At 38.3% G+C, this 16,557-nt stretch overlaps 2 protein-coding genes across 2 annotated transcripts; one reads left to right on the forward strand and one right to left on the reverse strand.

The window, feature by feature from the left end:
- The first annotated feature begins 4,801 nt into the window (after positions 1–4,801).
- On the forward strand, positions 4,802–9,969 carry LOC136208995 (probable glycosyltransferase STELLO1). The gene is made up of 3 exons (XM_066000323.1): positions 4,802–6,854; positions 8,831–8,957; positions 9,246–9,969. The coding sequence occupies exons 1-3, from the start codon at positions 5,158–5,160 to the stop codon at positions 9,711–9,713; spliced, it is 2,292 nt and encodes a 763-aa protein (XP_065856395.1). The 5' UTR covers positions 4,802–5,157; the 3' UTR covers positions 9,714–9,969.
- Positions 9,970–10,298: 329 nt separating this feature from the next.
- Positions 10,299–15,694, reverse strand: LOC136208994 (magnesium-chelatase subunit ChlH, chloroplastic). The gene is made up of 5 exons (XM_066000322.1): positions 14,027–15,694; positions 13,720–13,802; positions 11,483–13,285; positions 10,920–11,396; positions 10,299–10,830 (listed from the first exon to the last, which is right to left on the reverse strand). The coding sequence occupies exons 1-5, from the start codon at positions 15,432–15,434 to the stop codon at positions 10,453–10,455; spliced, it is 4,149 nt and encodes a 1,382-aa protein (XP_065856394.1). The 5' UTR covers positions 15,435–15,694; the 3' UTR covers positions 10,299–10,452.
- Between the last annotated feature and the right edge of the window lie 863 nt (positions 15,695–16,557).

The raw sequence follows: 16,557 nt of genomic DNA on the forward strand, positions 1-16,557 counted from the left end.
CAGTCTAAAAAAATGTGTCATTAAGAACACCCTCAAAACCATCTATACCAGCAAAGTCACCAGTTAATGACTCCTGATCATGGGGGGACTTCAGATGGTCCAAATATGTCAACTAGTTGGAAGTCTCATCCTCAACCATTCCTACATAACAAAAAAACAAACATAAGGTTAGACAAACACCTAAGATTGGTACGTCTCATCCTTCTCTAAAATTATAAAACTAACCCTGTGAAAGAGCATACTCGGCTATGGTCACTTGAATCGACTACAGATCGATCAGATCCTACTTTGTCAAACCTCTTTCATCTAAATACTTACGAAGGCCCCCTTCTTCCATCCCTTAAGATAAATGGCCTTCTAGGTGGAATACATAAACCACATGTTAGATAGGTATTCTTCAATAAGGCTCTAACAATCGAATTTAGGCAAATGAGGAATCACGTTCAACCAACGCACCATCTCCTTTTCATTCTGAGTCAACTCCCTCTCAATCAACCAAGTACTGGGACAAGTCGGGCCCGTATTCCAATTAACTTGAAATGGAAAGGCAAGATTGGTAGTCTTCACATTAATGTAACAATGATTCCATTCAAGAAACTTCGACTTTAACCCTCCTAGAGCATTAAAGTGGGGATGTTGGAAGCTCACGTGCTGCGATGGTCGAGCTTAGGATGGTGTAAAGAAACATCAAAACACTACACCCGTTAGCCGATATCTGGCTTCCTGATATAAATCGTCACCATCATCTCCACCCATTTCTAGTAATCTGGGCTAGAGCCAAGTTGAACTTACGAAGAACTTCCATGAAGAAAGGCAAGATAGGCAACATTATCCTCTCATCTAATTGATCCTTATAGATAACCATCTCGTTAGGAGCATAATGGTCGTTCGCTCTCTCATATAGAGATGGCGCCGGTAAAATCAAAGGCGCCCTTACACGATAAACCAATAGCATAGCCCCCAAAACTTTGGGAATAATAAGACTATGGGCCTCTACTAAAGTCTTCACCTTCGATGCACGTGACTGCTTATCAGCACCAAAATGTAAGCGTATGGAAGAACTATTCTTCCCAGACCCCCGAGGCCATAACTTCCCCCATATATCATAATAACCATCGACCACTGATAAATCTACGCCCACGAAATTATGAGGAAGGCTAATCGACACCACCACCTAGTTCTCACGAACCACTGCACCACCTGGCCATGATAATACTGACGCCTTTTTATGCATGGTCTTCCTCCTACCTCCGACCTTCATAAACTCCCCACTACGACTCTCTAACCCAGATGGTCCTACCTTTGATTGTACTCCGATCTCAACGTTGCCGGACATACACTTCAAAGGTTCGTCTAAAGATGAAGGGAGAAGGATAATAATAAAAAAGAAAGCAAATAAAAGGAATAAATCACTGGCCTCGAAGGAGCACCGCCATAAAAAGGGTTGAACAAGTTCGTCGGAGACAGGTAAAGCACATCGGAAGTAACACAATTCACCGGAGAAGAAGGCTTAGCTCTGAATGAAGCATAAAAAGATGGAAGGAAAAGAAGAATAGGAAGACAACAAGAGGACTTTCAGACGCAAAAAAGGAAAGTTCCTTAGCAGTTTATAATATCAGTCGGGCATACGAATAGTCTCGTATGGAAAAAGCAAAAACACCATAAATGGCACTTGGCAGGCAATGATGGAGTACCGAGTCATATAATAAACACCAAAACCAGAAACACAAAATACCCCTAAAAAACGAAGCAATCAACAAAAAAAAACTCAATAACATAATAAAGACATCACACCCAATGGCTCCTTCCACCAAAGGAGATGGACGTCTGATGAAGTAGATGAGAGGTCGACCAACGCATATGTCGTCGATCCCATCCCTCGACCTTAGATACACGACGGACTTGGACCACCGGAAGAAGGCCTTCAGACAAACCCCCCACACCCTAGGGTACCAGGGTCATTTAACTCTTTAGCATATGGGGAACCTATAAATACCCCCAAAGCAGCCTAACGCAAGGGCAACTCTTTCTTTATCCAACTCTTACTCTTTCTCCCTCTTAACTCCACTTATACTAATTTGATCGTCGGAGTGTCTTTAGGGGACCACTCCCGGCACATGAGGAGCTTCCAGTAAAACCTAGGATCGATTCCTCATTAACAGTTATAGTTGGAAAACATGATGTGAATTAATCAACCTGCAAGCATGGTTGATTTAAACCAAAACACATATCTTGTTTAACGTAGTAACCTTTAAATAGTTTACCACATTAATTATCACTGCACCGAGTTGTACTAACTAATTATGGAGTTACTAAACTCGATTGTTAACAATCTATTTAATTGAATAAGCAACATGACATTATTGATTATTAGTTAAATAACTATTAAACAAAATTTACTTCAGACAAATATATGAACAATGCAATATCATGGATGTGATTAGAATATGAAAAATGTCTCACAATAATACTGATCCCTGCCTTAAATTATCCACTGGCTAAAGAATAAAAGTTCAGCTATCCATCAACGAAATACAAAACATAAAATAATATTGATTGTTGTTTTTGTAAGAAATAGAAAACTACTAATTCTTGTTGTCTACCTTTTCCCCCCAGCTCCTGCTTCTATTTAAGCTCACTCATTCCAAGCTGCCCACACCCCTTAGGTTAGTAAGATAAGTCTGCCATTGAATTCCCAATCTGAATTTGTCTCTTTTGGATCACAAAATGCCAATGGGATGGACTAGGGGAGGATTTCTTCAATTTCCCATCGATTGAGAGGGATCTGTGGGAATGAGGTTATTCACAATTGATATCTGCACTTTTCTAAAAGATGTATGAAGCCTGTGGCTGGGTGAGGCTGATAATAGCAGTTGGAGTCGGACCTTTATGGGTTTTTTTAGCTTGTTCCTCCGTCTGACAATCACCTTTGGACAAGGACAATCAGAGACTTTCCACTAACTTCCAGAATCTGCCCATTGCATTCCGTTGTTGGATCTGGTTCAGTTCTTGACTTGTGTTTTTATGCCAATTCCTGCTTAATCTATCCTCATGTGGTAAATAATATTCTTGAAAAGCTCACCTAGAAATTAGGTAGACAAAAATACTTTTAAGTGTCTGTTTGTTTCTATTTTTCAGAACTGTCTTTTGCCTTCGAATATTAAACATGAGATAAAAAGTGTTTGATAAAATTTCGAAACAGCTATTTTTTGCTGAAAAAACAACTAATATCTACTGTATATCAGTAATAACAAACAGTAAATAACTAATAACAACAACAAATAGGAACAATTGAAACAAACAGATCCAAAGATGCAAAATTTACCACATAAAAGGTCATTAGTAGCATCCATAGTTAGGAGTTTTGCTTACTTATCACTTTCTTCTAAAAAAAAATGGATAGTTTTGACGCAATTAAGATGTTATTTGTAATTAGTATTATGAGAATAAGAAATCAAGAAACTAGGAAGAGTCTTCAGTTGCTTGCTAATTCAATTAATCCAAAACTTAATCAATTTTTTTTTTTTGAGAATATTAATCAATTAATCCAAAACTTAATCAATTTTGATATCTAGACTTTATAAAATTTGAATTAATTTATGAAACAGACTTTTAAAAGTGATTTTTACCCACAATTCCAAAAAGAATAATGCAATAAAAACATATCAAATCTCTCATTTTCTTGATATATTAATTTAATACATGACAGTTGGCAAATTTTAAGCCAATCTACTAATTGACAAAATACACCAGCCATTACCATTCCCAAACAGAACAGAAGCCACTTAATTAAGTAAGGCTTTGCCCCTTAATTTATCAAACAAAAATTTAATTTGCTCTTTGAACTTGTATAAAATATTCAGTTAGCCCCTTATATTTACATAAAATATAATCAATTGATCACTCAGTTGTAAAAAAATAAGTTAAATGTGGAAGATGTATTCCACGTATCTTAGATGTTATTACATAATTAAAAATAGATTAAAAAGGAAGTTATTGCTTGCTCAACTATACAGCTTGTTTTTTCTAATATTAGAACAGTATACTCTGATTTTAGTCGTTTTACTTTTTTTTTTAAAACTCGTGGAATACATCTTCCGCATTTAACTTAGGCCATGTTTGGGAATTAGCTGTTAGCTGGTTACATTAGCTGTTAGCTGTTAGCTGGTTACATTAGCTGTTAGCTGTTAGCTGATTACATTAGCTGATTTGACTAGCTGATTTGACTAGCTGTTTGTGTAGACCTGTTTGATAAAAATTAGCTGATTGATAATAGCGATTTGTGCAAAAAGACGAATAAGGGCATTAATTTTGACGCAGGAGAAGAGAGAGTCTATCTATTAGGGTTAAAGAAGTCCATTAATTTTAATATTCCAAAACGCTAATTGAAAAAGCTCATTTTAAGAGCTTTTTCTAAATTAGCGTTTTCATCCCAAAACTCTCTCCCAAACCTCTCTCCACCAAACACTCCAATCAGCGGTTTCAGTGGTCAAACCTCTAAAATTGGTCAAAACCGCTCTTTTTATCCCAAAACGCTCTTCACCAAACAGGGCCTTACTTTTTTTACGACCGAGTGATCAATTGATTACATTTTATTCAAATTCAGGGGCTAATTTAACATTTTATGCAAGTTCAGAGGGCTATCAGAACGCTTTGAAAGTTCAGATGGCTAATCAACATTTTTGGACAAATTGAGAGGGGCAAATGATGTATTAAGCCATTAAGTAATTACCCAATTAATCTATTTGCACATTCATCAAACAAAATTAGAATTACTTCTTTTTTACAGAAAAAAGGAAAAGAAAGAAGACAATGACACCCCACCCCTCGCCCTCACCAAACAAGTAGCGTAGCAGGTACATTGAAGCTTAAGAAACCTCGCATCCCAACCAATAGCTTGCTGTCGGCAACAGCAATCAAAATTATCTCTTCTTTCCTTCAACCATTATCAATTCAATCTGCATTTTTTTTAGATAATACTAAAATAAACCACAACTTGCTTGTTGACTGTGTCTATAGGAGTCAATCTTAGCTCAGAGAGTGAGAAATATTGAGATTCAGTTCTTTTGAATTTCACTGAGGATTGATTATCAGTAACTGTTTTTGTGCAGTGAAGAGCGACTTTCAGGATTTTTTGGTGTGTGGTGGGGGTCAGCAATGTTGGTCCAGGACCGTGCAGGAACCCCCAAATCACCTAGGCATAACAGTATCCATCATCATCATCAGAACTATCGGTTTTCTCCTTCCAAATCTCTAGATTTTTCCACTTGGTTTGCTGAGAATCTGTACAAGATAGTTGTTTGTTTTTTTCTTGTTGCCACGGTTGCCGCCGTCTTTTTTCTTCGGAATACTGGTGATACTGCCGCTTTTCTCTATTTTCAGTCTAAGTCTCAACCCATTGATAAAACCCTTCATTTTCCCCAAATCAATTGGAATCGTATCACACCCATCCCTGATAAGACTTCTCCTTATTCGAATTTTCGGGCTGAGAAATGGATCGTTGTTTCGGTCTCGGATTACCCATCGGATTCGCTGAAGAAACTTCTTAAAATCAAGGGATGGCAGTTACTGGCTATCGGGAATTCCAAGACTCCTAGTGATTGGGCATTGAAGGGTGCAATTTACTTGTCTTTGGATCAGCAAGCGAATTTGGGTTTTAGGGTCGTCGATTTTCTGCCGTTTGATTCTTATGTGAGGAAAAGTGTTGGGTATTTGTTTGCTATCCAGCATGGAGCCAAGAAGATCTTCGATGCTGATGATCGCGGGGAGGTAATAGGAGATGATTTGGGGAAGCATTTTGATGTAGAATTAGTTGGGGAAGGAGCTAGGCAAGAAACTGTATTGCAGTACAGTCACCATAACGAAAACAGGACTGTGGTGAATCCTTATATTCATTTTGGGCAGAGATCGGTTTGGCCTAGAGGGTTGCCATTGGAGAATGTTGGAGAAATTGGACATGAGGAGTTTTACACTGAGGTTTTTGGTGGGAAGCAATTTATACAGCAAGGGATATCAAATGGATTGCCTGATGTTGATTCTGTGTTTTATTTTACGAGAAAAACTGCTTTTGAAGCTTTTGATATTAGGTTTGATGAGCATGCTCCAAAAGTGGCATTTCCTCAGGGTGTAATGGTGCCTCTGAATTCTTTTAATACAATATACCATTCTTCGGCTTTCTGGGCTTTGATGCTTCCGGTTTCAGTTAGCACGATGGCCTCTGATGTGTTGAGGGGCTATTGGGCACAGAGGCTTTTGTGGGAGATTGGTGGCTTTGTTGTGGTTTACCCTCCTACAGTGCATAGATATGATAGGATAGAAGGGTACCCTTTTTCAGAGGAGAAGGATCTTCATGTAAATGTAGGGAGGTTAGTTAAGTTCTTAGTAGCATGGAGATCGAATAAACATAGGTTGTTTGAAAAGATTATGGACTTGAGTTATGCAATGACAGAAGAGGGCTTCTGGTCTGAGCAAGATTTAAAGTTCACTTCTGCTTGGCTTCAGGACTTGATTTCTGTTGGTTACCAGCAGCCTAGATTAATGTCACTAGAATTGGATCGGCCACGGGCAACTATTGGTCATGGGGATCGAAGAGAGTTTATCCCTCGTAAGTTGCCATCTGTGCACCTTGGCGTAGAGGAAACAGGCACAGTGAATTATGAAATCGGCAATTTGATTCGGTGGAGGAAGAACTTTGGAAATATTGTGCTTATTATGTTTTGCACTGGTCCTGTGGAACGGACTGCTTTAGAATGGAGATTGCTTTATGGGAGGATATTCAAAACTGTGGTTATTTTGTCACAGCAGAAGAATGAAGGACTTGCTGTTGAAGAAGGCAATTTGGAACATTTATACAAGTAAGTTCTGACATAAAAATGATTTCGCATATTGGCATTGGTTGTATGGTGTTGATTATATTTGTAAAAGCATTTTTGGCTAGTTTAGGATTTGTCTATCTCCTGTTGGCTATGGACTTGGTTTCCAAACTTAGATAACTATTGACATAAGGATGTATATTTGGTTGCTATTATACCCACTCTAGACTATGCAGATCGCTGATTCTATAGAATTGTGATCATTGTTTGCGCCCTAGCGAGTTTGGGTATTGCTAAGTTTGAAGTGTTTATTGACATCAAATAGATATTTTCTGATGCATCCAAGATCATATCTCAATACTTGGCCACGAGCTCAGAATTTTGTAGGATAAGACTTGTGTGTTTGATGAGTTGATAGAGGATCTTGGTGGGGATAGTTTTTGTTTTGATTTTTACACTCATTTAGTTGTCTTTAAGATCATCAGACCTAATCATTCTTTAGGTTTAATTTACATCACCCAGGTTGTAGCCTTGTGCCTTAGGATATTAAAACTGGAGTTTCGGTGGGTTGTAGTTAGATAAAAAAAATTGTATTCACAGGTTTATTTCAACTTGGTATGCCCATCCTAAGGTCTGAATCTAATCATCAATTAGGTTCTGGATTTGTTGCCATTTTGAAATCATAAGTAATTTTGCATTTACTTAACATATCTGTGTCCCTTGATGCAATATAAAGGTTGCTTTTCAACATATAGCACAGAAGTGGCCTCCTTGCAATGCAAGACTACAGCTTGCATTGTGGGAAAATTCTTGCATTACTCTAGGAAGCAGATCCTTCGAGCACCACCGCCCCTTTCGCCTTTCTGATGAAAAAATGGAAATATTATCTTGTCAATTTATGTCAATGTCATTTTTATGTCTGGTTTCAACCAGAAAAGAGCTATATAAATTCATTATCAAAAAATTCTCTCAACTTTTTGGGCTATCTTTCAAGTGTACAAAAAAATCCTTTGGTAGTACGGAGTCAAATGCTCTTTTTCTGACTTTATTTCCATTTGCTGTAGACTCCACATGGAAAATGCATTGTGGTCTTAGGTCTATCATAATTCATGGCCTTCTAAGTGCCTGTTTTGGGTCAGTATCCGATTAAGAACCCTTACCTGTTTGTCTATCTAAATTCTGCCTTACAAGCAGTGAAAGCCTACATAAATCTGTTCTCCATTTCTTGAAACTCATTGTGTGGACAGAAAAAACATTTTTGGTCATATAGATACCTAAGCTGGTGTATGTGCTTTCTTGCTTTCCCCTCTATAAGCAAAAGCTTCAATGTCTCTTTAGAATCTTAATAGTATTTATATACTTTGTCCATCCCATGAATAGAGGCCTAATTTGCTTTTTTGCATGTTCCATGAATGGTTCCATTTCCTGTTTTAACCAAATTTGATCTATTAATTTCCTATCACACCCTTATTTTATGATGGTTTGGAATTACTAGACGTTATTTTTTAAATTACTTTAGTAGTGCAGGGATACATTAGAAAATAACTAAATTTTCTTATTATGTGTGCAAATCAGCTAGACCTATATAGGATGGAGTAGTATATATGATATATATGTGCATGAACATTATGAAGGAATAGCGTCTTAACCCCCACCAACTAGGCGGCGAGGGGTTAGTGGGGATGGTTTTCGAATCATTATACTTCTAAGCTCTGACAATGATGAGATTTTCACCGTTGGTAGCCAACACTAACCTCCATAATTGCCCTTTTATTGTGGATGCTTGTCCTCACCTGTCTGCAAAATTTCGAAAGTTTGGTCTGAGGTTTTGTAAAGTCAAGGTTTCTTGTTTTTTCTGTATTATCCACATCTTAAAAGCATTGTTTTAACAGTTATATTGTCAATGTATTGGTTTCTAGGGGTGCATTATGGAATATATTTTAACTCATCCTACACTGCAGAAATCATATATTTTTCATCTGAAACTGATTAGTGGTTTGATTGTTTAATGTTTCTAGGCAACTGCCCAAGATATTTGATCGCTTTCCTAGTGCAGAAGGATTTTTATTCCTTCAGGATAATACTGTCCTTAATTATTGGAATTTACTTCAAGCAGACAAGACCAAGCTATGGATTACAGACAAGGTAACTTCCTCCCTTCTGCTGCTTCATTTTCCTGTTTATTCTTATTATCTTCCTAATAAGATCTAAAAGTCACTTTGTTTAATGATTTTGCTCTCGGGCTGGAAGGGAACAGCTAAAACTCTTTTGTTAATTGGATCTTTTTGTTTGTTTCCTTAAAATTTTCAGTATAGTGTCTGGAGATTGTGGCGTTTAGATACTATAAGTAGTACAAACATAATAGGCAGTGCTGTGGGATTTACGAACAGCATAATAGTGCAATGACTTCATTCTTATTTCATTTTGGTTCAGGTATCCAAATCCTGGAGTACAGTTTCAACCAGTGGAAACTCAGATTGGTTTGCAAAACAAGCAGAAATGGTTAAAAAGGTCGTTGAGTCGATGCCTGTTCACTTTCAAGTCAATTACAAGGATACTATGAAGAGTGATCAGAGCTTAACGATATGCAGTTCTGAGATATTCTACGTTCCTCGTCAGCTTGTAGCTGACTTTGCAGATCTTGTTGGTCTTGTGGGTGATCTGCAAATCCATCAGAAAGTTGCCATATCAATGTTCTTTGTTTCAATGGATTCATCTCAGAATTTTGATTCTGTGTTGAGTACAATGGTCTATAAGAAGAAGCCATCTACTGCTAATTCTACCCTTTACTCTGCTGAAGTTCCTGCTGTTCATCCATGGAGCGTATCAAGTGAACAAGATTTTATAAAGCTCGTAAGGATGATGGCAGAAGGTGACCCTCTTCTAATGGAATTGGTTTGAACTTTGAAGGTACAAAAAACTTTTTGATACTTAGAACCATGATAGGGACACAGAAAGAACTGTACCATTTTGTAATTGTCATACGAATTCTGTTTCGTTTTTTCTTTTCATTTTTTTCTAGAGGGGAAGGGCTTTTCCTTGGTCTTAATATGCTAAATGTAATTGTAATTTTTTTCTTTCAATTTCTTTGTAGATTTACCTTGTATGATTCATTCACTTATTGGAGATTCCCTTCAATGATAAAATGATTCAGTTAGATCATGTCACTTGTTTGCTAGGAATGCTGGTTAATGTATTTCTTGATTGTAGGAAAAGGAATTTTGAGTTTTCGTGATAAAATCATTTCATGTTATCTATATGTCTCATGTTATTATACATTATATAAATACAAGAAAAATGATAAACGTATGAATCATTTATTCGTTTTATCGTGTGAGGAATTGCTGCCCTTACTTGATTGCATCTTTTATGTAAGGATCCTCAGGGATTCTTTTTTATTTTTCTTTTCGTTTTTCAGCTTCAATAATATGAGGAATGGAATGGAAAATATCCATACTCTAAGAAAGGAAAGCAAAGCAAATCTCATCCCTCAAAAACAGAGTTATTCTTATAAACAAATTGTACATAATTTGATTTACTGGCAATAGAAAGGAGAAGCTGAGCTAAATCAACAATGTGAAATTGTAATTTTTGCATACATTGTATTTGTGGGAGGGGAGGAGAGGGGAGGTGTGGAGTACTACCTATCAATGCCTTCAATCTTGTCTTCAACTTCAGAATAGAGCTCCTTCAACTTCTCTATATTATCTTCTGAAGTTTCCCAATAGCCGCGGCCATTGGCCTCTAAGAATGTCTGCACCAATTTTCTGAATGAATTTGGGTTGGTGCTCATTAGTCTATTCAACATCTCCTCATCTTTGATGAAAGTTGAGTTAGCTTCTTCATACACCCAATTGTCAACTTGCCCTGAGGTTGCACTCCATCCCACTGTGTTTGTAAGTCGCTTCTCGATCTCACGAACACCCTCGTATCCACTACTCATCATTCCTTCATACCACTTGGGGTTCAGCAATTTTGTCCTTGCATCCAGCCGTACTGTCTCCGACAGTGTACGCACCTAGACCACACAGTTCACAATTGTTTAGCACAAAAAATATAAGTTATCAGTGATTGATCTAAATACTAGGGGAGTTCTCAATTGCTAACCTGAGCATTTGCAGTTGTTGTGTCTGCTATGTATGCACTAGGCTTCTTTTTATCCTTCCTCAAGTTCTGCACTAAGTTTGTAGGGTCGGAATCGAAATAATGGCTCACGTCAGTTAATGAGATTTCTGAGGAGTCAAGGTTTTGGAATGTGGCTTCTGCTGTGCTCAGAGCCATCTCGAACACTTTTCTTTTCTCCAGCATGCCTGCACCTGGAGCATCAGAATCGAAAGCAAATGACTTTCGGCTCAAGTACATGTCTTGAAGCTGCTTCTCATCATTCCAAGAAGAATTCTCCACTGCAAGGTTGATGTTTGAGGAGTAAGATCCTGAAGCATTAGAAAATACTCGAGTTGCAGCTTCCCGAACGCTGACGCCAAGAGCTTCAGCTTGTTCTAGAGCATGCTTTCGCACAAAGTTTTGGTCAGTTGGCTCATCAAGTTCGGCCACCATCTTCACTGCACTATCAAGGAGGTTCATCTGTAGACAAAGAAATTAGCTTAGTGAGCGACAAAGAAAGAAAAAAGAAGATACAAATAAAATTACGATGAGAAAAGACTTGGTACCTGATTGATGAAGAGATCTCTGAAAACTCCTGAACAATTGACAACGACATCAATCCTCGGCCTTCCAAGCTCTTCAAGACTTACTGGTTCCACTCGGTTAACTCTACCGAATGTATCAGCAACTGGCTTGACCCCAACCATCCACAAGACCTGAGCCAGTGACTCACCATAAGTCTTGATGTTATCAGTTCCCCACAATACGAGTGCAATAGTCTCCGGATACTCTCCGCCATTGTCAGCCCTCTGCCTCTCAACTAATCTATCCACCACAACTTTAGCGCTCGCCAATGCTGCAGTTGTAGGAATAGATTGTGGGTCTAGTGCATGAATGTTCTTCCCTGTTGGCAACACTTTTGGGTTCCTAATCGGGTCTCCACCTGGACCAGGCTCAACATATTTTCCCTCCAAAGCTTGTTTCAGACTCCCCAACTCATTATCTGCAACCACGAGTTTCAAACACTCTCCTAGGAACTGGAACAATACTCTAAGTTTCCCTCTATCCGCACGGTAAAATTTTGTGTCTGATAGGTACTGAACCCATGGTTCATTGACACCAAACCCGAGGATTGAGGTCAGCTTATCGGAAACATCCACAACTTGACCATTCTTATTAGTTGTTTTCTGCACGAAGGCAGAGACGGCACCACGTGATGCCTGAGTTATTTGTTGAAGGAGCTCTACGTCCTTCAAGATTCCTTTATCACTCGATCTATAAATATCCTCTATCTCCCGTCCGGCAGTTTCAGCAAGAATAGATGGGAGCGAGGAAATGCCTTCTTCAGGACGATCCAAAGCAGCAATGTTGACTAGAGTTGCAACTGCTTCCATGGCAGATGGAGGCTCTCCAATTACATGAAGACCGCAAGGCAAAAGCCTGGATTCAATCTCCATGATCTTGGAGTATACCTTACCAACCACAAGATCACGCTCTTTTGCGGAGATCTCCACCCCCTCATCAGGAAGTTCAACATCCTTGTCAAGATTACATTGCTTTGCGGTACTTATGATAGAGCTCACAATTTGTGGGCCGCGGCCAGAGTCTTTAAGGGACTGGTACGAGGAGATAAGCTCACTCAACTGCTTGAGGCCCTTGTAAAGACCAGCATTTTCAGCTGGAGGAGTCAAATAGCTAATGGTGTTAGCATAGCTTCGACGTTTTGCTATTGTGGCTTCGGATGGATTGTTAGCTGCATAGTAATAAACATTTGGAATGTTCCCTATAAGGCTATCGGGAAAACAGGCATCGCTCATGCCTACCTGCTTTCCTGGCATGAATTCAAGTGAACCATGGGTGCCAAAATGAAGTACCGCATCAGCTTGGAAAATCTTCTCCACAAAGGAGTAATAAGCTGCAAATCCATGATGAGGACTAGCAGATTTCGAGAACAGCAGCCTCATAGGATCACCCTCATAACCAAAAGTGGGTTGCACTCCGATGAAGACATTCCCGTACTGTTTTCCATATACCAAGAGATTCTCTCCATCAGAATTCAAGTTACCAGGAGGTTTACCCCAGTTTTCTTCCAATGCTTTGGCATAAGGGGTAAGCTTCTGGTATTCCCGGACTCCCATCTTGTAGGCAACGTTCAGATTCGGACTGCTGAACTGAGCCTCTTTATCATGAATTACCTCTTCAATCAAGGCTTCTGAACTCTCCGGTAACCCTTCAACATTATAGCCATCTCTTTTGAGGTCCTTAAGGACAGAGAAGATGGAGGAAAAGACATTAAGGTACGCTGCTGTTCCAACATTCCCTTTGTCTGGAGGGAAACTGAATACAGTTATTGCCAACCTTTTCTCAGCCTGCATGAATTTATTCACGAGTTATGACCTCTAGGTAATAATAGAAAAGAAAAACGAAACATCAAATCTTCAAAACCAGATTTCTTCTAACAGAACATCTAGAAAAAATACCTAGAACCAACAAGTCTGGAAAAACTGCAATCACATCATATGAATTTATGAAATTGAACTATAGGTCAAAACATAGATTGAGAAGATCAGGCAAAGCAAACAGAAGAAGGGACGCACTAAAAGTCCTAATTCAGGATGCAACTCAGGGCTAACTTTAATTTATATGTAATATACACACTATTTCAAGCGGTTTTGTTCTAATATGCGTACCATATAGCACAACTTAAGAGCTAATATATTCTTTAACCTCTATTTTATTGTTAACAAGCACTGATTCAAAATAAACTAAGCAAAGAGTCTATTATATCAGCAGTCATGAGTACCTTTGATTTCCTCTTCAGTTCAGCCCATCTGATTGCCCTGGTGCAGAGCTGCTCAACCCTCTTGTGCAGAGCATGTGATTTCCCTGAATTTGCATATAATTCATTATTAATCTTTAACAGATTTCATATTCAACAGAGTAAGCTTCAATCAATCCGTTACTCATGGCCAAAATTACTAAGCAGTCTAATGGTTTGATACAAAACTTCATCATTTTCCAAAAAGCCATTTGTAAACAGTGAGAGCAAAGAAAAATAGTATCTAAAGACAACTGTAAGTAATGCACAATAAAGAAGAGAAAAGACTTGCCTGTTCTGGGGTCGCGGCCAGCGAAAACAATGGGCTCCATTCCACCATCAAGCTCAGGAAGAGCAACTTGGAGAGCTACCTGAATAGGGTGGAGTCCCAAAGTACTATTCAACCATTCTTCAGTTGTTTGAAACACCAAAGGCACAGCAACAATGTAGGGCACATCAAGCTTGGTCAAAGCTTCAATTGCTCTAGGATGGTCTTGCCTTGCTGGACCTCCAACAAGAGCAAAACCAGTCAATGATATCACTGAATTCACCATCGGTTTCTTCGTAACAGGATCAACCAAGAACTTCTCAACTGGCCCTGAAAAGTCTAGCCCGCCGGCGAAAATTGGTATCACTTTAGCACCTCTTGCCTCCAACTCCATAATCACAGCTACATAATGACCATCATCACCTGTCACAATATGACTTCTTTGCAAAACCAACCCAATAATCGGAGCATTAGGCGACTTAAGCTTCTCATTAGCATCCCTTCTAGTCCCATACCAATTCAAATACTCTTTCACATCATCATACATACAAGGAGCTAAAGGGTGCCAAATTCCAGTATCCAAGAACAATACTGGATCAGAATACGCAATTTTTTGGCCCTTCAATGCAGGAACATAAGAGCCAGATATCATTTTGAGAAAATTCTGCAAGTTATCAGGTGATCCACCAAGCCAAAACTGCAAACTCAAGATATAAAGCCTAGCATCTTGAGCCTTATCACTAGGCAAATACTTGAGCACCTTAGGCAAAGTCCTTACCAATTTTAACATACTGTCAGCAAAACCTGCACCTTGCTTCTTCTTCTTGAACAACTGAAAGAATGGACTCTTTGATTGTCCAAGTTGTGACATACTGAAAGAACCCAATTTGTTTAGCCTCATTACTTCTGGCATAGAAGGGAAAACCAAAACAGCATCAAGTCTATCTCTTTGTTTCTCTACAGCAGCTTTAACCTTCAATGCTAACTCCTCAACAAAAATCAATGACCCAATAAATACATTTGCATCTTCAAGATCCTCGCAGAATGATTTGTAATTGGATACATCGCGAAGCTCCTCTACTAAGTAACCCACAATTTGAAATGAAGCAAAATTGGTGGTTTTGTTTAAAGATTGAACTGCAGCAGTGAGTGAAGATTGGTACTGAGCTTCAAGAACTACATATACAATCTTCACAACAGGGAGATTCTGTTTGTTTTCTGGTACTATCCGGCGAACTTCTTGGGTGGTTTGTGTGAAAAGACCATTGCCAATTGCAGTACATTTAAAATTCAAGCCTGATTTTGAGTTTGATTTAGAGGATTTCTTGGGGAGACATGAGTGGAGGAAGTAGTGTTTTTGAGATAAAGAAGAAAGTAGTTGATCAGGTTTTGTAGATGGCAAAGTAAATGGTGAAGACACCAGAGAAGCCATTGATGGAAAAATCCCAAACTCAGTGAATTACAGAAAACAGAGTACTATGTTTCTCTCCTCTCTGTTTTCAAATTAGAGGGAGAGAAGGAGAGTAAAAAGAAGAGACAATTAAGTAAACAAAGCTTTGAAGAAAAAAGATACAAACTTTGGTCGCTTCTTTTTCTTCTTCCTTTCTTCAGGAAGGTTGAAAGACTGAGGTGTAATGGTTCAGTGAAGTTTAAAGAGAAGGAGATGAAGAGTTGGTTAATATTGTTAGTGGTGAGAGGGAAGGACACGTGGACAAGTGGGTAGTCAAGGAATTATGATGGGAAGTGTAGTTTTGAGGTTGAGTTTCGTTTTCCAAATTTAAGGAGAGAGAAAGAGGGGGTTTACACTTATCTATCTCTTGGGATGGAGATTCTCGAATTCTGATTGGCTGACTTGGATTTCAGACTAGCAAGGAAGATATAGAAAGAGGACAACATTTTTATGTTACGAGCTTGTTTGTCTCTGAGTTTTGATATTTTCTGTGGCCCTTCACTAGTGTCTAAATTGTATGCACTTTGTTCATTTTCTAATTTTCATGTATAATTTCATCAGAAAAAAAAAAAATCATGTATATTCATGGCAGTAAGTAGATATTCCTGCCATTTGAGATTTCAAATTAGGTTTTCATTTTCTCTGTTACCATAATCTTTTTTACAATAAGTAACGTGGAGGGAGTGTGATTTTAAGTAGGTTAAGCATTTGTGTAAGGGGATTGTGTTTAAATACGTTAACTTTAACAAAAAAAAAAAAAACTGATCAGATTCGTATTATTTTCATGTTGGATTCGCCAATCACATATAAGTTTAATATCTTTGTATATAGAAGAATATAAAAATATTTTATATATTTATTATTTTTGAATTATCAAGGTTACCTTAACCGTCAAAAAATGACTCATGGGTTACGTTGCGTGTAATCTTAGTACAAAAGATGATATGTAAAAGTATTGAAGATTCAAGTCGTGTTCACACATAATGCGAGTTGAAACATTAACCTTAATCCAATCCTATGTCCTTTTATTTTTTGACACTACCGAGCCCTTGTTAAACTTGCTTCAAGCAACTTTTACCGCGCGCATGCACAGTGAACTGCCAAG

Source organism: Euphorbia lathyris, chromosome 10 (assembly GCF_963576675.1).
Source record: "Euphorbia lathyris chromosome 10, ddEupLath1.1, whole genome shotgun sequence".
In the NCBI taxonomy this organism is placed as follows: Eukaryota; Viridiplantae; Streptophyta; class Magnoliopsida; order Malpighiales; family Euphorbiaceae; genus Euphorbia; species Euphorbia lathyris.